Genomic DNA, 22,987 nt, shown 5'->3' with positions numbered 1-22,987 from the left:
GAAACCCCCCAGAACCTCTATACTGATTCTGGGGTACCTGGGCATATACTGGGGACCCTCACTAACTTAGGGTACTGTGACTGTACCCGGGATATATAAATCCCTATGCCCTTATTTACCTTTCTGGTCTGTGCTGAAGCAGGGATTCCTGGCTGTGAGTCGCGTAACTGTTTTCAAGGGAGGACTTTGACCGGAGTGATGTCTATATGTCCCAGGGAATCTGACCTGATTCTCGGATACATTTTTTGGGTGGCCAGCAACTCTGGATCCCTTCTACCTAGATACATTCTGACAACACTTTTACCGCAAAGTCCTCTGTGAAACTCAAAGCCTGAGAATCTCCACTGGTTAGCACTCCTGGAAAGGTAAAACACACATAAAATCTTTATTGTCATACAATTGCATTCATTGCACCTACAATACACAGGTCGGAAGAGCTGACACTCTAAAACCTGAAACAGGACTCAGAGGTAACCAGCCGAGCATAATACCTTTTATTGATGGCCTGGTTACCCCTTCACCGTCGCACTGGGTATCTCCATTAACCTAGGGACCCTTGACTGGTTCAGGGACATCTCACATCCCTATGCCTCTTTTACCTTTCTCGTCTGTGCTGAAACAGGGAATCCCTGTGGTGAGTCGCGCAAGCATTTTCAAGGGGAGATATTGCCGGGACAATGTGTCTATATGCAGCCGGAATCACGCATGATTCCCGGGTACATTTTTGGGGTACCAGCAACTCTGGACCCTGTCTAGATAAGACACATTCTGACAACACTTTCTCCGCAAACCCCCCGTTGAAACTCATACAACAGCAATCTCTGCTTGCTGGCACTCCAGCAAATGTAAAAACATGTCAAATACTTTACAGTATAACCGCACAATTACAGGTTATGCATATACAACACTGGGTCCAAGAGATGACTCTTCTTGAACCATTATTATGGATCAGGGCTAGGGTTGCCAGGTGGCTTATCCAAAAATACTGGACTCAATGGTGAAAGGTGCGTCAGGTCACTATGTCCAGGGAGGAAAATACCAGACACATACATGTCCAGTATTACAGTACCTATCATTTTTTTAACTGGACAGAGTATCCAAATACAGGACAGTCCAGTTCAATACTGGACATCTGGCAACCCTAATCAGGGGTAACCAAACGGGCTTAAACCTTTATTTGGAGCCGCCCTAATGTCACAGTGGCCTAAACCGAGACCGCCGTTTCACAAGAGAACTCTCTTCCCATGAGTGCTAAGGCCATGTTTATACATACTGCGCTGTATGATTGCACACACAGCTGTCTCTTACACATACAAATACTCCATGTAATTCCATCCCTATATACCAATAGGGACCACATAGTATCTACACACACTTTTAGTAATGCAACACCCTCTTACATTTCCACACCTACCCACACTATTGGTATATACTCTGTGACAGAAACCAGGGTATGGTGATAAATTCCATATATAGGGCTCCCAGGATACTGAACAGTTTCTATCCTGTTTAGGCTGGAAAGTGCAGCCTCAGAATGCATGCACTCCATCCCACAGTTTGGCAAGTGCTGGAACTGAGGGGTAAGGGATCCAGACCAGCGTTTGTCTGCTGCCTCATTTCTGTCACCTGTCCTGCTAGTTAGAGATCAGGTATTTAAGGCTGATTTCCTGGTTCCTCTCCCCTCTCCTCAAGAGCCTGGAGGCAGGAAGGCTGCTAGAAGCAGAGAGGGGAAACGCCTCTCACCAAACAGGTTAAATCATACTGTTCCTTTTGTCTAAAACTGCAAAGTTCCTTATTTTTGTTGTTGGAACTGGATAAGCCAGTCCAACCCCAGTCAGGGAAATCCTTAGTTAAGTTATTGCTCAGACGAGCAGGGTTTTTGTTTGCTTATGTATTATTTTGAATTCCGTGTGACAGTCTCAGTGCCTGGGACTGAATAAACCAGGCAATAGCCTGTTTAAAGGAACAGCATGTTACGCCTCGTCATTTAACCTACCCTAAAAGACCGTGTTCTAACAGTCCTGGACAGACGGCAGAGCCCCGGAGTAAGCCATTTGTCACATATGGTTGAGAATGCGGGCAGAACACTAAAAGGTCTGCGGGATAAAGAACTTTAAAAAAGTTTTTTTTTCTCTCCAAACAAGATGGAAGACGTGGTGAGTGCACTGGTATGCAATGTCGCTGCCCAGAAAGACACGAATGAAAACCAGCAACAGACGAATGCAGCTCTGCAAAAGGCGACTGCAACCCAGCAACAGCTGTTAATAGCCCAGCAAGAGACTAATGCAAACCAGCATCAGACGAATGCAGACATGCAAGAGGCGAATGCAGCTCTGCAAAACGCGAATGCAAACCAGCAAGAGACAAACCGCTTGCTGAGAGAGGAGCAACAACGGTTCGCCCAGGGCTTACAGCAGGAACTCGATATCCTGAGAGGGACTATCATTAAGACTCCACTGGCAGCGGCAGCCCCAGTCCCGAAAATGACCAGAGCAAGCCACTACCTTCAGAATATGGGGCCCTCGGATGATGTTGAAACATATCTTCGCACGTTTGAACGCACGGCACCGAGAGAGGGTTGGCCAGAAGCTGAGTGGGCCAGTCTAATCGCACCCTTCTTATGCGGCGAACCCCAGAAGGCTTACTTTGATCTAGGGCCAGCCGAAGTTAACGTCTATGCAAAATTGAAGTTCGAGATCTTCGCCCGCCTCGGCGTAACCACGGCCGTTCGCGCCCAAAGGTTCCACGCATGGTCCTTCACGTTGGATAAAGCCACCCAATCCCAGATGTATGACCTCATCCACCTCGCTCGGAAGTGGCTGCAATCCGAGATCAACTCAGCAAGCCACATCGTGGAACGGTTGGTCATGGACCAGTTCTTGAGGAAACTTCCCTCTGCCCTACGCTGTTGGGTCAGTCAGAGTGACCCCCACAATGCAGGTGGCCCTCGTAGAAAGGTACAATGCAGCAGAAGAGCACCTGCAACCCACAGTCATGGAGCATCCCCACTACCCAAGGTTCCAGGACTCTTCCAGAGATGGTAATAGGGTACCAGGGTTAAGGGTGGCTGAAGAGCGACGACCGCCTTCACACAGCACCAGCAACAGCGACTCGCATACTAAGGGCAACAGCCAACGTGGGGAGCCGAAAAAAGGCTCTAAGTGGGACACAGACTATGTACCTAAATGTGTAAATTGTTATGAGGGGCCACACCGTGAAAATTTGTCCACTAAATACTGATCCAATGCAATACAACAGCGTTGAACCTTATTCGTTGTGGTCTCAATGTATGGGCCCTAGCCCAGAGGACCCCTTGAATAACCCATCTCTGGGCATTTGTAAAGGTAAATGGTAAGAGGGTTCGGGTACTACTTGACTCTGGGAGTATGGTTACACTAGTGTCCGAATACCTGTTGCCCATTGGGAAAAAACAGGTAAACAGTTCACAAAGAGTGGCAATTTGTTGTATACATGGGGATAATCACAAATATTCCACTGTTGATGTTCTTATTGAAACAGAATTTGGTTCTTTAGATTTCAAAGTGGGTATAGTTCCCAAATTGGCACATGATGTGTTAATAGGGACCGACTTTCCTCATTTTCTAAAAATGTGGTCCTCCTCTCAGAATAGCGCCCAGAGTTCAATAGCGGACCATAAAGAAGTAATAGAAGAAACAAATCCATTCCCTTTTTCAGAAATGGAGGTTGACGAGGGCCCAAATAAAAAGAGGAAAGAAGAAGAGTGCTGTAAAATCCCCTTTCCCATGGCCACCTTGGTAGGGAATACCCCAAATCAAGATGTTGAACAGGCGCTTACCACCCCAGAACAGGGTAAGACCTACGCTGACCTAGAGGTCAGTCCTGGGGGTTTTAAGAAGGCCCAGTGGGAAGACCCCACATTAGCGGAAGCAAGGGGGAATATACGGGACCAGAATAGTACTCCGTGCCAACCAGATAGGTCACTTGCCTACCCCTATTTCGAGGTAGAGAATGACCTAGTATTTCGGGTTGATAAAAGGAAATCAATTATAACTAAACAATTGTTGGTACCACGGACATTCCGTAATGTAGTATTACACCTCGCACATAGTCACCCATTGGGGGGACACCTAGGGGTGGAAACGACAAAAGAAAAGGTTCTCCGAAGCTTCTATTGGCCTGGGGTTCTGGCAGAAATTACAAATTATTGCTCCTCATGCCCAGAATGTCAGATCACCGCCCCGTTCAAAGCGTATCGTAGCCCATTGATACCCCTTCCCATAATAGATGTACCATTTGACCGGATTGCTATGGATCTAGTAGGACCCCTAATAATGTCTGCTAGGGGACATCAGCATATATTGGTAATATTAGATTATGCCACCCGATATCCGGAGGCAGTTCCCCTAAGTAGCACCTATGCTAAAAACATAGCAAAAGAGTTAATAGTTCTGTTTACCAGGGTCGGAATTCCTAAAGAGATCTTAACTGACGAGGGAACACCATTTATGTCCCAAGTAACAAAAGAGTTATGTAAACTCCTAAAAATCAAGCATCTCAGAACCTCAGTCTATCATCCACAAACAGATGGTTTAGTGGAACGGTTCAATAAAACCTTAAAGAGCATGTTACGCCGGGCGGTCGATAAGGATGGGAAAAACTGGGATTGTTTGTTACCATACCTGTTATTTGCCATTAGGGAGGATCCCCAATCATCCACAGGCTTCTCCCCGTTTGAACTATTGTATGGCCGACACCCAAGGGGCTTACTGGATATAGCCAAAGAGACTTGGGAACACGAGGTTACCCCAAACAGAAGTGTTATAGAGCATGTTGCCCAGATGCAGGACCACATAGCTTCAGTCCTGCCTATAGTGAGGGAACACATGGAAAAAGCTCAAGAGGCCCAGAGGAATACGTATAATAAGGGTGCTAGGGTCAGAATTTTTTTCCAGGCGATAGGGTACTAGTTCTGGTTCCCACCGTAGAGAGTAAATTCCTTGGTAAGTGGCATGGGCCATACGAGGTCTTGGAAAGAGTGGGAGAAGTAAATTACAAGGTGAGACAGCCAGGTAGGAGGAAACCTGAGCAAATTTATCATATAAACCTACTTAAGCCCTGGAAAGATAGAGAGGTCTTGTTAACCCTAGTACCCCCAGGTCCGTCAGAGAATCGAGAAACTGACCCAGAGGTTAGCATAGCTGAAACCCTGTCCGTTCATCAGAAACGAGAGGTCCAGAATTTAGTGAGAAGAAACAAAGAAGTCTTCTCTACACCGCCAGGTAGAACTAGCGTAATTGAACATGAGACTTAGTCTCTGAACCGGGGGTCCGAGTTAACCTTAAACCGTACCGAATCCCAGAGGCCAAAAGAGAGGCTATAAGTTTAGAGGTTAAAAAAATGCTAAAACTAGGCATAATTGAGGAATCCCAAATTGGGTGGAACAGCCCTATAGTTTTAGTCCCAAAGCCAGACGGTACAACAAGGTTTTGCAATGACTACCGTAAACTAAATGCTGTGTCAAAATTTGATACTTATCCTATGCCCAGGGTTGATGAACTGGTAGAGAGACTGGGCAAAGCCCGATATCTCACGACCCTAGACCTTACAAAAGGGTACTGGCAGGTTCCCCTCACAGTAAAGGGCAAAAGAAAAGACAGCCTTCTCAACCCCAGACGGCCTCTTTCAGTATAGGATGCTGCCTTTTGGCTTACATGGAGCTCCCGCCACATTCCAAAGAATGATGGATAAAATTTTAAAACCACATGCTCGGTATGCTGCCTCCTACCTGGATGATGGGGTAATCCATAGTGAAGATTGGCAATCCCACCTTCCAAAGGTCCAAGCTGTGCTTGACGCAGTTCGGTCTGCTGGACTAACTGCTAACCCCGCTAAATGCACTATTGGTCTGGAGGAGGCCAAGTATCTGGGGTATTCTATTGGCAGCGGTTTACTCAAACCCCAAACACTCAAAGTAGAGGCGATACAAAATTGGCCAAGGCCAGTTACAAAAAAACAAGTAAGGACCTTTTTGGGATTAATTGGTTACTATAGAAGGTTTATTCCCAATTTTGCAACTAAGGCAACCGTACTAACCGACCTCACAAATGCAAGAGAGCCGCTAATAGTAAAGTGGTCCCCCGAAACCGAACAGGCCTTTAGAAGCCTGAAAGAAGCTCTCTGTGCCCAACCAGTGTTGGTCACACTTGACTTTTCTAACGAGTTTTTAGTCCAAACCAACGCATCTGAGGTAGGGCTGGGGGCTGTACTCTCCCAGGAGTCTCAAGGTGAGGAGCACCCCATCCTTTATTTAAGTAGGAAACTTAATCCCCAGGAGAAAAATTACTCCATAGTCGAGAAAGAGTGTCTCACAATAAAGTGGGCTGTAGAGACGCTCAAATACTATCTGTTGGGGAGAAAATTCCGGTTGGTCACCGATCATGCACCCGTCACCTGGATGTGTCAAAACAGAGAGAAGAATGCTAGAGTGACCAGGTGGTTCCTAAGCCTACAACCCTTTAAATTTTCTGTGGAACACAGGTCAGGGCACAAACATGGCAATGCTGACGGGTTGTCAAGGATGCACTCCCTAATATCCATGGTCGCTCATCCCTCGAGGTCTGAGCTGAGGGGGAGGATATGTGACAGAAACCAGGGTATGGTGATAAATTCCATATATAGGGCTCCCAGGATACTGAACAGTTTCTATCCTGTTAAGGCTGGAAAGTGCAGCCTCAGAATGCATGCACTCCATCCCACAGTTTGGCAAGTGTTGGAACTGAGGGGTGAGGGATCCAGACCAGAGTTTGTCTGCTGCCTCATTTCTGTCACGTGTCCTGCTAGTTAGAGATCAGGTATTTAAGGCTGATTTCCTGGTTCCACTCCCCTCTCCCCAAGAGCCTGGAGGCAGGAAGGCTGCTGGAAGCAGCGAGGGGAAACGCCTCTCACCAAACAGGTTAAATCATTCTGTTCCTTTTGTCTAAAACTGCAAAGTTCCTTATTTTTGTTGTTTTAACTGGATAAGCCAGTCCAACCCCAGTCAGGGAAATCCTTAGTTAAGTTATTGCTCAGACGAGCAGGGTTTTTGTTTGCTTATGTATTATTTTGAATTCCGTGTGGCAGTCTCAGTGCCTGGGACTGAATAAACCAGGCAATAGCCTGTTTAAAGGAACAGCACGTTACGCCTCGTCATTTAACCTACCCTAAAAGACCGTGTTCTAACAGTCCCGGACAGACGGCGGAGCCTTTTGTAAAGTGCTGTATACACTGTGTATACACTGTGTATACACTGTGTATACACTGTGTATACACTGTGAGCGCTTTATAAATTTACATTTACATACATACACTTACATCACTAACATTCGGGGTCTATTTAACACCTCAAGTCATAAATCGCATACTGCACAGGGGGGAGGGATAGGTTTCAGTCACTGATAACATTCCAAGATGCACTGTTTTTAAGTTAAACCTTGCTTGCTTTATTTATTATTATAACAACGCCGGAAGAAGAGATCAGTGTATCTCGAAAGCTTGCTCAAATAAAAGCATTTTGTTAGCTGCAGAACGGAATCGTCTATTCGTTTTTGATTATTACGCCCGGCTAACACACACACACACACATACACACACACACACACACACACACACACACACACACACACACACACACACACACACACACACACACACACACACACACACACACACACACACACACACAAAATAAATCTTCTAAGAGATGAATAATTCTAAGTATTTGAAGTTTATTCAAGATGAGTATTTCTGATTTTTCCATTTTATATGCTTAGGCTTATCCACTATGATAGAATCATGTTTTATATCTATGAAAATTTATATTTTATGCTGATTTATATTGTTTGCAATATTTGATTCTGTATAATAAATCATCTACCACTTTAAATTTACATGCCCGACGGCAGTTTTTAACAGTCTCTGAATATCTTGTAATAATATTTCTACGGCCAGGGCCTTATGTTGTACCTATATATTTTTTTGACTTGTTTTTATTTTAATCAATTAAATGTAGAAATGTAATAGAGTTGCATGTGGATTCTTTGAACATTGTTGACCATCACTAGCTAATTCTATTCTCTGTTTCTGTGACTGCAGGACATCTGGGATCCTTAGGAGCAGTAACCTCTACTGTAGTGGCAAGAAACAAAAAGCCCAAGGTTTTTGTAACAGAGGGAAAAGATGTTGCTTTGACGGGTGTTTGCGTATTCTTCGTTCGTTCTAATTCTACAAAATCCATTACGACAGAAAATGTACATAGGGTAAGCTATTGTTCGTTCTTGATACACATGCCCCAAAGTGGCTTATCACTACTTTGTGTATACTGCTCTTTTAAAACTCTCAATATCTGAAAATTAGAGGATTGTTTAAAAAACAAACAAACTAGCAAACAAAAAACTGACCAAGATGTAAGTTACTGGACAGAAGCAGTCAATCAAAATAAGACATGGCAATGTAGACATTAACAGCAGAGTGATTTCAATTTAAAGTGCTATTAATTAAGTGTGCACTAACTCATTATGCTCAAAACAACTAGCATGAATTAACCCATTGGTTACCGAATGGGCCACGGAACCAGTAGCCATAGCTCCTCTGGCAAATCGAGATCACGTGCCCGCTCCTTGCGGCATCCCTTAATATTGAAACGGAAGACTCCTCCTCCTCTCTCTTTCTCTTCCATTTCCCGACATTTCAGATCTCTACTAGAAAACAAGCAAAAAAAGGCCATGATTTAGCCACTACGTAGTACCTACATCCTTGGGCACCGAAAGAGTTAATGAATAAAGGCCTAACTATGATGCATATGAAGGTCAGAATTAACAGATCAGTTATGACCTTTAGACATTGTGGGAGGTGAGAGATAGATTTTATATATACTGTGCATATATGTATATATATATATATATATATATATATATATATATATATATATATATATATATATATATTATGAGTTTAATAGAAAAAGTAAGAACATTTGTAAAACCTTTTGCAGATACTAAAGCATAATTTTTTTTTCAACTGGAATCTTTCAACCCGATAATTTCTATTTATAGAAATATGTCGTTCATAAAAAAAATATATACTGTAGAGCTATTGTTTCCAAGAATGTTTAAATTCGCAATAAAATGTTATACTTCAAAAACTTCATTTATAACTTCATTTTTCATATGGGTAAAATTGTGGTGGGGAGGAATACTGAAATGTCTATAGACATTATCCCTTCTCTTTTTTTCTGCTTTTCAGAGAGGTCTGGATACCTGGGAATAAATATGAGATATCCTGGCTGGTGTGCATTGCCTCTATTAAAATGAACATATTGGCTTATCTCTTATATCACTTTAAGATACTTTTTATACCAGTTCCATTAAAAGCTTTACCTTAATATAAATTGAGAGTTAATACGTTTTTTTGGGCAAGGGCAACTGCCTAGAACCTCTTCTCTAATCCTCTAGAGACCAATAGACAGTGGAAGTCTAGCTCTGCCTAACATCAATCTATTCTACTGTACATCGTGGCCCAGCTGAATAATATGGTAGCCTGGCATTCTTAAAAGCGTATGATGAGTTGAACTGGAGAATATAACAGTCACCCCCATTTCCTTGTCTAATCTGCTGTGGGTCACCAAGATGGATAGACCTAAAGAAGCATACGCCTTGCCTTCCATCTCAATCTCTTTGTGTTTGTGAGACAAGCTAAACTCTCAAAATGCCCTACTCCCATTAGCCCATTTAAAAGAATAAATAAAAAAGAAATGGGTAATATGGAATTCTATACTTCTCTTTAACTCAAAGTCTCTCAATCTTCCAGAGAGGAAACTGAATTATACTCTTTTTGAGCGGGGATTCTCTAAAGAATTCTCTAAAGAAGTGACAAAGAGGTGATCTAGAAAAAGCTCGGAGAACATGCAGTAAACCGCATAGGAGAAGTAAGACAGCAAGGTAGAAATGAAGAGTGATGGGGAAAGATAATTTGTCGACCACTGTGTGTATATATATATATATACACACAGTGGTCGACAAATTTATACAAACTTCTTTAAAACATGATTCAATATGCTCTGAAGTTGTATCTCCATGGCAGTGAAGCATCTCATTTTTTCACTTTCATGGAGTAGCAACTTAACAGCATATTGAATAAAGGCCACTGGCATGAATGTATATACTGTATGTTTTTAAAAGAAAAGTTGCACACACTGTATTTATTATGCATCTATGGTGTGTATTTATGTATTTATTTTTTACAGGAGGTGAATTTCAATATGCTAGATACATCTGGACATAGCTTGCTAAAAAGTGTGGAGTCTTTGTTGTCCAATATATTTATTCCTGCTCTTAAATCAATGGAACATGGCTGGGGTGAACTGGTTGGCCCTCAGCAAGCTACTAATGTCAGACAGGACTTTCTTGGCTCTTTGGAAGGATTTGTTGATGTCCTGACAGGTGCACAACAAAGTTTAATGGAGAAGGTACTTATATAATTTGTGTGTGTGTGTGTGTGTGTGTGTGTATTTATGTGTGTGTATGTATGTATATATGTATGTACAGTATGTATACATATATATATATATATATATATATATATAGTGCAGAATAAATGAGTTCTTCAGTATTAGGTGATACCTTTTTTATTTGGACTAACAATTTATGTCATAGGACAAGCTTTCGAGAGTTCTCCTCTCTTCCTCAGGTCTGCAATACTGATTAACAAAGGAATCTATGGCTAAAACAGTGTTTAGGAGAGCAAGTGAAAAAAACAAACACAACAAAACCAACAAAGATGTACTGTAGATAAGATACAGTGAGAAAGTGTTTGTAGACATTTGTAGGGTAATAAAACGGTGACAGGGAACAGCATGGAGGGGGAAGAGGATGCTGTGGGGGAGGGGATGGCGAGAGGTGTGGATAAGAAGAGAGGCAGGCAGGATAACTACAAACAATTGTGAAAGTATGTGAGAAACCCCATATCCACATTAAGTCCACTTTTTTTGGTGTCAAAGAGTCTTACCATTCGGAGTTCAAATGTTTTCCGTTCTTGGGTGTGTTTAAACATTCCATTGAGGATTTAGATTTTTAAATAATTTATGGAATTTTCTGGTAGTGAGAAATGATGTCCCACTGGTGAGCAGTATCTTCCTTCTTCATGATGTTGTATAGAGTGAATTGTTGTATAAAGTGTCTGTGCATATTCATTCTGCCTTGAAGCTTTTGGCTGGTTTCGCCAATGTAGCATCCTCGGTCACATTTGTTACATTTAATCATATTCACTACATTCCTGGATGTGCAGGAGTATGATCCTTTAACATTAAGTGTTCCATGGTTGTGACTGGCTGTGGGATCTTGGCATATATGGTTGCAGAGTTTGCATCGTGTGCTGTTGCACGGTTTTGAGCCATTATCAGTGTCTTTAAGTTCGTTATGAAGTTTTCTATTGACTAATTTCTGTTTGAGATTTGGTGGTTGCCGTTGTGACGGTGCTCGTCTCATATCAGAAAGCGGACCCACAGGGCGGAGGTAGGGATGCAAATAAACCGACCACAGCCCAGGGACAGAGTCCTGTAAGAGTATCCATAGTCTGTATGGAAGCAGGGGTCAGGGCTGGTGGTAATGGTGCAGAGTCCAGGGTACAGGCAAAAAGGTCAGGGCAGGCAGAAAGCAGCAAGGTTGGGGTCACGGTCCGGGGTCAGCAACAGGGAATCCAAACAGGAACAGGCGTCTGCAAAGACCGACAGGAGCTGCAAAAACACAGAACTTTGCTCCGCGACTCCCACCAGGAAGTGCAGCCTTGTAGGCCAAATTGAACAGAAAAGGCAGGCAGCCTGGAAAACAAGAACTGGCAGCAAAACCTGGCATGGATCGAGCAGAATCCTTACAGCCGGAACGCAAGAATGGGAAGTTTGGGGAAGATTTCTTTTAATGTCACATCCTCTGCCAGCATGGGTTGCAGATTTTTGATTCTTTTTCATATTCCCTCTAGGGTAGGGTTGTATGTGGCCACTAGTGGTATACGTGTGGTAGGTTCTTTCTGTCTGTATTGTAGCAGGTGTTCTCGTGGGGCGTTTAGTGCAGATGTGATAGTTTTGGCAATAGTCTTTGGTTTGTATCACTTCTGTCTGAACGATTCGGTCAGGGTTGTGAGATGTCTGTCTCTGTCTTCAGTGTCAGAGCATATGCGTTGGTATCTTATAGCCTGGCCTACCAATTCGATTGTAAGCTCCTCAGAGCAGGGACTCCTCTTGCTAAATGTTACTTTTATGTCTGAAGCACTTATTCCCATGATCTGTTATTTGTATTATTTGTTATTTATATGATTGTCACGTGTATTACTACTCTGAAGCGCTATGTACTTTAATGGCGCTATATAAATAAAGACATATATATATATATATATATATATATATATATATATATATATATATATATATAAGACACACAGATGAAAAGAACATAGACAATCCCCTTAGTAGCACTCTAAATTACACCTAAACTAATCTATAAGATAAAGATGGTTAAAAAGAAACAGATGCTCCGCCAATTCAGAAAAAATGAACAAGATTTTATTGATTAAACAACAAGACACACTAACTTAAAAACATAAAAATACTAAAGACAGCCTATGAAAATATATATGTATCAAAAATATAAAGAGAGGACTACTAATCAAACACTTTCAGTATTACAAAGAGAAAAAAAACTAAAAAACTAAAATGTGTCTAAATAAAGTTTAAATAATGACAACAAAGTAGTTTAGTCTAACATAATAGGCAATACAAAATATATTCCCACTGACATATGCATGAGAGAATAATAAATCATTGCGTTGGAAAAAGTATCTAGTCAATGACCCAGTATATAGCCAGGAAAAATTAGTATGTATACCAAAAACAGAGGGGGGAAAAAAGAGATAAAGCAACCAGGGAAAAATAATATAACAATAATAATAGTTATACCCTGAACAGCATTTCCCCAAAATGAAATCAATGAGAACTGATGCAGCAAATAAAGAAAAATATGACTAATAAAGACATATTAGCAAACAGAGTCATACATATTGAAAACACCACAAAGTGCAGCACTGCAAGGACAGGTAATGCCCAAACAGTAAGGAGGGTAATACTCAGCTGCAGCTAGATTGTGTAAAGTTTGTGTCCATATTGATTGTACAGGATGTGTTTCCAAAGTCTGCTTATAACAGGAACAAAAAATAAAGTCCAAAATGCTGCATCAGATCCATCATAAGTCCCTCAGAATAGAAGATTACATAAAGGCTGTATTAAAGTAAACACTCAACATGTTTCACCCGTGAGTGGGCTTCATCCTGGAGTGGTAAAATTTAAAGTGAAGGCGTGCAGTGTTTTATAGATGGTAAAGTAATTAGTTCCAGCTTTGTTCTTATTTTCCTGTTCAATTAAAGCTACCTGCTAAATTGAGCTGCGTCACACACACCAGTGCAAGCAATATTGTAATCATTTCAGGCAGAGCTTCAAATTAAGCCCATATATTTGCACTGGTGTGTATGAAAATAACAACTTCACAGCACAAAAAGTGACAGCTTGCAAGTATATAGATAGCTATGATTTTGTAACAAACATCTCTCCCCAAAAAGACCGTGGTGCAGCTGCAGACATAAAAATCAGCAGCACCGTTTTTCTTTTGCATCTCTGGAAATGCAAACAGCATCATTTTGCACAAAATCAGGAATAAAATGCAGCATGAAGTAGTTTAAAGTATATTAATACAACTTTAAAGATCTAGTTTTATCCAGTTACTACTAGTCATCATTGTAATTATACCAATAATACTAAACTAACAATATTATTCTCTGACATAGTCTGAAAACATAGACACACTTTAGCAAACGAAGCATAAATACAGAAACCAAAAAAATCTGTGTAGATGGTATTTCCATCAATACTATGGTTCTGAAGCAAGGATTATGCTGAAGCAGACGTCATGGGTGATGTATTAAATGACGTCACTAGCAGATCATATCAGAGACTGGTGCAATGGGAGGTATCAATTCATTTACCAAAGCATTTTATAGTCCAAGCAAAAATACAGAAACCAAGGAATCTGTATAGGAGATGTTTCCATAGATGCTGTGATTCTGACGCAAGGGTTATGCTGATGCAGACGTCATAGGTAATGTATTAGATGACGTCACTAGCAGATCATATCAAGGACTGGTGCAGTTGGATGGAATCAATTCATTTGCCAATGCACTGACAAAGCAAAGACATATATGTTAATAACATAGAACAATAATATATTTAGAGTTAGTATTGACAACATGAGAAAATAAATGAAGAGAATTGTATATTTATAAAAGAGTAGAAGATGACATTATATCAGAAAATAATTATGAAATTTTGTTAAAAAAGTTAAATAGTAAAACAGAGAGGAACGAAATAATACATATTTATGCAAAATTAATTTCAAAAGAAAGGGGGCCACGCGTCTTCACAAGGTAATGAAGTTAAATTGGAACACAATATTGCATATATGTACAGATGTCAATTATAAACTATAAAAACATAGCAAACCCTAAAGAATCATTTAGTCCCATGGGCTGCATGGTATTGAGAAGAACTATCCAGCGACACTCCTTTTTAAGGAGAGCTTTCTCCAAATCCCCACCCCTTATGCCTAGGGCCACTTTATCAAAGGCAAATGCTGTTAGACATGTACTGTCTGAAGCATGATGTTGAAGGAAATGTCTAGCTACAGATGTAATTTTTTTGAATGAATCCAAATCCCGTTGTGCCGTTTTGATATTTCTTGTGTGTTCTCAGACCCTAAAGCGGACTTCTCGTGTAGTCATGCCAATATATTTAAGGTCACAGGGACACGTTAAACAGTATATCACCCCCTTGGTCTTACAGTTAAGGGTGTACCCAATATTATATTCTTTAGTGTGTTTACTGTTCAAAAATTTGTCCGTTTGTACCATATACCTACAGGCAGAGCAGCTGTTACATTTAGAGAAACCCTTTTTCCTGAGAGACAAGAATGTTTCGCTTGTATGGGGAACATAATGACTATGTACAAGTCGGTCTTTGAGGTTAGGTGACCGTCGACTTGTCATGTTGACCTTGTCACCTACCGCTTCCCTTAGTTCTCCGTCTGTACATAGGACAGGCCAGTGTTTTTGTAAAATACACTGGAGATCTTTCCACCTGTCATTATGTGTACCAATAAAACGTGTTTTGGTGTCTTGTGTCCTCATTTTCGGATGTAATAATGTAATGCGTTTGCTACTTGCACTGTGCTGATACCCAGCATGAATATATTTATTGCTGTAGCCTCTAGATCTAAATCTTTGACGCATCTGAGCAGCTCTAGATTCGAAACAAACCTCGGTTGAGCAATTACGCTTTAATCTCAAAAATTCACTGCGGGGGATGCCCCGAATCTGGTGCTGCTGATGAAAACTTGAGGCATGCAAGATTGAATTTGTGGAGGTAGATTTTCTGAAAATATCAGTACCAATACTGCCAACCTCATCAATGAAGATCCTGAGATCCAGAAAGTCCACTGATTCAGTGCTTGATTTATAAGTAAGTTTAATATTGAGTTTGTTGTGGTTGAGCACATCGACGAAACTCCTAAGCTCTGTAGCAGAGCCCTGCCAGAGAATAAGAATATCGTCAATGTATCTCAACCACAACAAAACATGCATGGTAAGATGAAGATTTTCCTCACAAAAAACCACCTCCCTCTCCCACCAACCCAGAAATAAGTTTGCATATGATGGGGCACATGTTGCCCCCATCGCCGTCCCTCTAATCTGTAAATAAAATCTACTCTTAAACACAAAATAATTGTGATATAGTATAAATGAAAGAAGCTGTAAGAGAAGATTAGTGAGATTTGGACTGAAAGAGGATGTTTTCAAAAAAAATTCCACAGCGCATAAGCCATCTTTGTGGTTTATGGAAGTGTATAAAGCCTCCACATCACACGTGACAAGAATAGTATTGGCATCAGCCATGATGCCATCCAATCGTGAAAGGACATCCATAGTGTCACGTAAATATGATGGTAAAGCTTCCACGGATGGGCGTAAGAAAGGGTCCAGGAATTGGCTGATGGGCTCACACAGGCTGCCAATACCCGCCACAATTGGTCTCCCAGGGGGATTGGTCATGCTCTTATGTATCTTGGGTAACAAATACAGGGTTGCCATAATAGGATATTTGGTAATTAGGCTCTCTCTATTTTTGCTTGTTATAGTACCCATTGTGGACTTTCTGGATCTCAGGATCTTCATTGATGAGGTTGGCAGTATTGGTACTGATATTTTCAGAAAATCTACCTCCACAAATTCAATCTTGCATGCCTCAAGTTTTCATCAGCAGCACCAGATTCGGGGCATCCCCCGCAGTGAATTTTTGAGATTAAAGCGTAATTGCTCAACCGAGGTTTGTTTCGAATCTAGAGCTGCTCAGATGCGTCAAAGATTTAGATCTAGAGGCTACAGCAATAAATATATTCATGCTGGGTATCAGCACAGTGCAAGTAGCAAACGCATTACATTATTACATCCGAAAATGAGGACACAAGACACCAAAACACGTTTTATTGGTACATATAATGACAGGTGCAAAGATCTCCAGTGTATTTTACAAAAACACTGGCCTGTCCTATGTACAGACGGAGAACTAAGGGAAGCGGTAGGTGACAAGGTCAACATGACAAGTCGACGGTCACCTAACCTCAAAGACCGACTTGTACATAGTCATTATGTTCCCCATACAAGCGAAACATTCTTGTCTCTCAGGAAAAAGGGTTTCTCTAAATGTAACAGCTGCTCTGCCTGTAGGTATATGGTACAGACGGACACATTTTTGAACAGTAAACACACTAAAGAATATAATATTGGGTACACCCTTAACTGTAAGACCAAGGGGGTGATATACTGTTTAACTTGTCCCTGTGACCTTAAATATATTGGCATGACTACACGAGAAGTCCGCTTTAGGGTCTTAGAACACACAAGAAATATCAAAACGGCACAACGGGATTTGGATTCATTCAAAAAAATGACATCTGTAGCTAGACATTTCCTTCAACATCATGCTTCAGACAGTACGTGTCTAACAGCATTTGCCTTTGATAAAGTGGCCCTAGGCATAAGGGGGGGGGATTTGGAGAAAGCTCTCCTTAAAAAGGAGTGTCGCTGGATAGTTCTTCTCAATACCATGCAGCCCATGGGACTAAATGATTCTTTAGGGTTTGCTATGTTTTTATAGTTTATAATTGACATCTGTACATATATGCAATATTGTGTTCCAATTTAACTTCATTACCTTGTGAAGACGCGTGGCCCCCTTTCTTTTGAAATTAATTTTGCATAAATATGTATTATTTCGTTCCTCTCTGTTTTACTATTTAACTTTTTTAAACAAAATTTCATAATTATTTTCTGATATAATGTCATCTTCTACTCTTTTATAAATATACAATTCTCTTCATTTATTTTCTCATGTTGTCAATACTAACTCTAAATATACTATTGTTCTATGTTATTAACATATATGTCTTTGCTTTGTCAGTGCATTGGCAAATGAATTGATTCCATCCAACTGCACCAGTCCTTGATATGATCTGCTAGTGACGTCATCTAATACATTACCTATGACGTCTGCTTCAGCATAACCCTTGCGTCAGAATCACAGCATCTATGGAAACATCTCCTATACAGATTCCTTGGTTTCTGTATTTTTGCTTGGACTATAAAATGCTTTGGTAAATGAATTGATACCTCCCATTGCACCAGTCTCTGATATGATCTGCTAGTGACGTCATTTAATACATCACCCATGACGTCTGCTTCAGCATACTCCTTGCTTCAGAACCATAGTATTGATGGAAATACCATCTACACAGATTTTTTTGGTTTCTGTATTTATGCTTCGTTTGCTAAAGTGTGTCTATGTTTTCAGACTATGTCAGAGAATAATATTGTTAGTTTAGTATTATTGGTATAATTACAATGATGACTAGTAGTAACTGGATAAAACTAGATCTTTAAAGTTGTATTAATATACTTTAAACTACTTCATGCTGCATTTTATTCCTGATTTTGTGCAAAATGATGCTGTTTGCATTTCCAGAGATGCAAAAGAAAAACGGTGCTGCTGATTTTTATGTCTGCAGCTGCACCACGGTCTTTTTGGGGAGAGATGTTTGTTACAAAATCATAGCTATCTATATACTTGCAAGCTGTCACTTTTTGTGCTGTGAAGTTGTTATTTTCATACACACCAGTGCAAATATATGGGCTTAATTTGAAGCTCTGCCTGAAATGATTACAATATTGCTTGCACTGGTGTGTGTGACGCAGCTCAATTTAGCAGGTAGCTTTAATTGGACAGGAAAATAAGAACAAAGCTGGAACTAATTACTTTACCATCTATAAAACACTGCACGCCTTCACTTTAAATTTTACCACTCCAGGAAGAAGCCCACTCACGGGTGAAACATGTTGAGTGTTTACTTTACTACAGCCTTTATGTAATCTTCTATTCTGAGGGACTTATGATGGATCTGATGCAGCATTTTGGACTTTATTTTTTGTTCCTGTTATAAGCAGACTTTGGAAACACATCCTGTACAATCAATATGGACACAAACTTTACACAATCTAGCTGCAGCTGAGTATTACCCTCCTTACTGTTTGGGCATTACCTGTCCTTGCAGTGCTGCACTTTGTGGTGTTTTCAATATGTATGACTCTGTTTGCTAATATGTCTTTATTAGTCATATTTTTCTTTATTTGCTGCATCAGTTCTCATTGATTTCATTTTGGGGAAATGCTGTTCAGGGTATAACTATTATTATTGTTATATTATTTTTCCCTGGTTGCTTTATCTCTTTTTTTTCCCCTCTGTTTTTGGTATACATACTAATTTTTCCTGGCTATATACTGGGTCATTGACTAGATACTTTTTCCAACGCAATGATTTATTATTCTCTCATGCATATGTCAGTGGGAATATATTTTGTATTGCCTATTATGTTAGACTAAACTACTTTGTTGTCATTATTTAAACTTTATTTAGACACATTTTAGTTTTTTTTTTTTTCTCTTTGTAATACTGAAAGTGTTTGATTAGTAGTCCTCTCTTTATATTTTTGATACATATATATTTTCATAGGCTGTCTTTAGTATTTTTATGTTTTTAAGTTAGTGTGTCTTGTTGTTTAATCAATAAAATCTTGTTCATTTTTTCTGAAATGGTCGGAGCATCTGTTTCTTTTTAACCATCTTTATCTTATAGATTAGTTTAGGTGTAATTTAGAGTGCTACTAAGGGGATTGTCTATGTTCTTTTCATCTGTGTGTCTTATATAGTTTTCACTATCCCCTAGCACCATCAGGTCCTATTTAATTTATATACTGACTTTAATTGGGGTATTTATTTTATTTTACCCTTATAGTTAGTTTTATTAAAGGGCTTGAGTTAACCTTATATATTATGTGTTGAGCAACTTCTCCTTACGTGTGTTCTATATATATATATATATACAGTGCTTGACAAATCACCCAAAAATCTACTCGCCGAACCAAAAAATCTACTCGCCACCTAGTCCCGCCCCCAACTCCGCCCCTAGTCCCGCCCCCAACCCCACTTTAAAATAAAATATATAAATAAAATATTTAATAAATTTCTAGTGAGAACAACATTCGTTTTTGACATAAATGTATTTATTGTATTACATTATACTACAATTAGTCCTTGTTACGTGTGTGTGTGTGTGTGTGTGTGTGTGTCGGATGTACAAATAAAAGCCAGATGTGAATGACTAGTTTCCCGAACCCCTTAACCAGTGTCTGGACGTCGCCGCTTCACAATATCTAAAGCAGCAATCCCGCCTGGGATCTTACCTGATTCGCAGTCCCTCAATGTCCATGTACCCTCATTCCCGCAATGTTATACATTGGAGGGGATGTGTTCCATACCTGTCTTCTGGGTTAGGGGGGGTTCCGATGTCTTCCGTGTGAAGCTTGAGTCAGATCTGGAAGAAAGCAGTATAAGTTATTTCTGTGTAGTTAGGGCAGTTAAGATATATACTGTAGGGTAAATAAGATATCCAGATCCAGAGTGTGAGACAGACATAGAGTGTGGGTGAGAGACACAGAGTGAGACACAGAGAGAGGGTGAGAGAGGGTAAGAGAGGGTGAGCGTCAGAGAGAGAGAGAGAGAGTCAGAGAGAGAGAGAGAGTCAGAGAGAGAGAGAGAGTCAGAGAGAGAGAGAGAGTCAGAGAGAGAGAGAGTCAGAGAGAGAGAGTCAGAGAGAGAGAGAGAGTCAGAGAGAGTCAGAGAGAGTCAGAGAGAGTCAGAGAGAGAGAGAGAGAGTCGGAGAGAGAGAGTCGGAGAGAGAGAGTCGGAGAGAGAGAGTCGGAGAGAGAGAGTCGGAGAGAGAGAGTCAGAGAGAGAGTGAGAGAGAGTCAGAGAGAGAGAGAGAGAGTTCAAGAGTCAGAGAGAGAGTCAGAGAGAGAGTCAAAGAGAGAGAGTCAAAGAGAGAGAGAGAGAGAGTCAAAGAGAGAGAGAGAGAGTCAAAGAGAGAGAGAGAGTCAAAGAGAGAGAGACAGAGAGTCAAAGAGAGAGAGAGAGAGAGTCAAAGAGAGAGAGGGGGGGTCAGAGAGAGAGGGTCAGAGAGAGAGTGAGAGTCAGAGAGTGAGAGTCAGAGAGAGAGTCAAAGAGAGAGAGAGAGAGTCAAAGAGAGAGAGAGAGAGTCAAAGAGAGTCCAATAGTCAGAGAGAGTCAGAGAGAGAGAGTCAAAGAGAGAGAGAGAGTCAAAGAGAGAGAGTCAAAGAGAGACAGAGAGTCAAAGAGAGAGAGAGAGAGAGTCAAAGAGAGAGAGGGGGGGTCAGAGAGAGAGGGTCAGAGAGAGAGAGTGAGAGTCAGAGAGAGAGAGTCAGAGAGAGAGTCAAAGAGAGAGAGAGAGTCAAAGAGAGAGAGAGAGAGTCAAAGAGAGTCCAATAGTCAGAGAGAGTCAGAGAGAGAGAGTCAAAGAGAGAGAGAGTCAAAGAGAGAGAGAGAGAGTCAAAGAGAGAGAGAGAGTCAAAGAGAGAGAGAGAGAGAGTCAAAGAGAGAGAGAGAGAGAGAGGGTCAGAGAGAGAGAGGGTCAGAGAGAGGGTCAGAGAGAGAGAGAGGGTCAGAGAGAGAGAGAGAGTCAAAGAGAGAGAGAGAGAGAGAGAGGGTCAGAGACAGACAGAGAGAGAGGGGGTCAGAGACAGATAGAGAGGGTCAGAGACAGAGAGAGAGAGAGAGAGAGAGGGTCAGAGACAGACAGAGAGAGACAGATAGAGGGTCAGAGACAGATAGAGAGGGTCAGAGACAGATAGAGAGGGTCAGAGACAGATAGAGAGGGTCAGAGACAGACAGAGAGAGAGGGTCAGAGACAGACAGAGAGAGAGGGTCAGAGACAGACAGAGAGAGAGGGTCAGAGACAGACAGAGAGAGAGGGTCAGAGACAGACAGAGAGAGAGGGTCAGAGACAGACAGAGAGAGAGACAGAGACACACAGAGACAGAGAGGGCGAGAGACAGAGAGGGCAAGAGACAGAGAGACAGAGAGGGCGAGAGACAGAGAGGGCGAGAGACAGAGAGAGGGCGAGAGAGAGAGGGCGAAAGACAGGGTGAGACAGGGGGTGATTGGGGGTGTGATTGGGTGGGTGGGGTGACAGGGTAATTGGGTGGGGTAATTAGGTGGGGTGACGGGGTGATTGGGTGGGGTGACGGGGTGATTGGGTGGGGGGACGGGGTGATTGGGTGGGGTGATGTGGTGGGGTGACACTTCAGGTATCCTACACCTACACACGCACACGCACACGCACACGTACACGCACACACACACACACACACACACACACACACACACTCTCTCATACATACACACTCATACACACACTCGTATGCATGCACACACACACCCACACACCCAGCATGTCACACACACACACACACACCCAGCATGTCACACACACACCCAGCATGTCACACACAATCCCAGCATGTCACACACACACACACACCCAGCATGTCACACACACACCCAGCATGTCACACACACATCCTGCATGTCACACACACATCCAGCATGTCACACACACACACACATCCAGCATGTCACACACATCCAGCATGTCACACACACACACACACACACACACACACACACACACACACACACACACACACACACACACACACACACACACACACACACACACACACACACACACACACACACACACACACACACACACATACACACACACACACATACACACACACACACACACATCCAGCATGTCACACACACAGACCCAGCATAGCACACACACAGACCCAGCATAGCACACACATAAAGACAGATAGACACAGCATCCTTTGGACACAAGGAGGGAGGGGGGGTCGGGCGGGCTGTGGAGATGGTAATGCATGAGGCAGGGGGAGCACTTACTTCCTCTATAAAAAGCCCTGGAAAGGATTGAGGACGTCACTGCTCCTGCTCATATAGAGCAAACCAGCCAGCCCAGGCGCTCAGCACACACACACACACACACACCCAGCATGTCACACACACACACACACCCAGCATGTCACACAGACCCAGCATAGCACACACACACAGACACAGCATCCGTTGGACACAAGGAGGGAGTGGGGGGGGTCAGTGATGGTGCGTGGGTGCGTGGGCTCCTGATTGGGATCGATGCCGGGCTGGGAGGGGGGGGGTTAGTGATGCTGCTTGGGTGTGTGGGCTCCTGATTGTGATCGATGCCGGGCTGGGGGGTCGGGAGGGGGGGGGGGGGTCAGTGATGCTGCTTGGGTGCGTGGGCTCCTGATTGTGATTGATGCCGGGCTGGGGGGTCGGGAGGGGGGGGGGTCAGTGATGCTGCTTGGGTGCGTGGGCTCCTGATTGTGATCGATGCCGGGCTGGGGAGGATGGGAGGGGGGGT

General features: G+C 42.0%; 1 protein-coding gene across 4 annotated transcripts in view; it reads left to right on the top strand.

Moving 5' to 3' along the window:
• Positions 1-22,987, top strand: part of DNAH5 (dynein axonemal heavy chain 5) — a 463,741-nt gene that overhangs the window by 167,005 nt on the left and 273,749 nt on the right. For all 4 annotated transcript variants that reach the window (XM_075586253.1, XM_075586252.1, XM_075586255.1 and 1 more), the window contains exons 4-5: positions 8,113-8,276; positions 10,262-10,483. In XM_075586253.1, the coding sequence (XP_075442368.1) occupies positions 8,113-8,276; positions 10,262-10,483 (386 nt within the window). The remainder of the gene's footprint in view (positions 1-8,112; positions 8,277-10,261; positions 10,484-22,987) is intronic.

Source organism: Ascaphus truei, chromosome 2 (assembly GCF_040206685.1).
Source record: "Ascaphus truei isolate aAscTru1 chromosome 2, aAscTru1.hap1, whole genome shotgun sequence".
NCBI classification, from domain to species: Eukaryota; Metazoa; Chordata; class Amphibia; order Anura; family Ascaphidae; genus Ascaphus; species Ascaphus truei.
The sequence above is the reverse complement of the archived record's forward strand: the minus strand, read 5'-3'. Positions and strand labels throughout refer to the sequence as shown.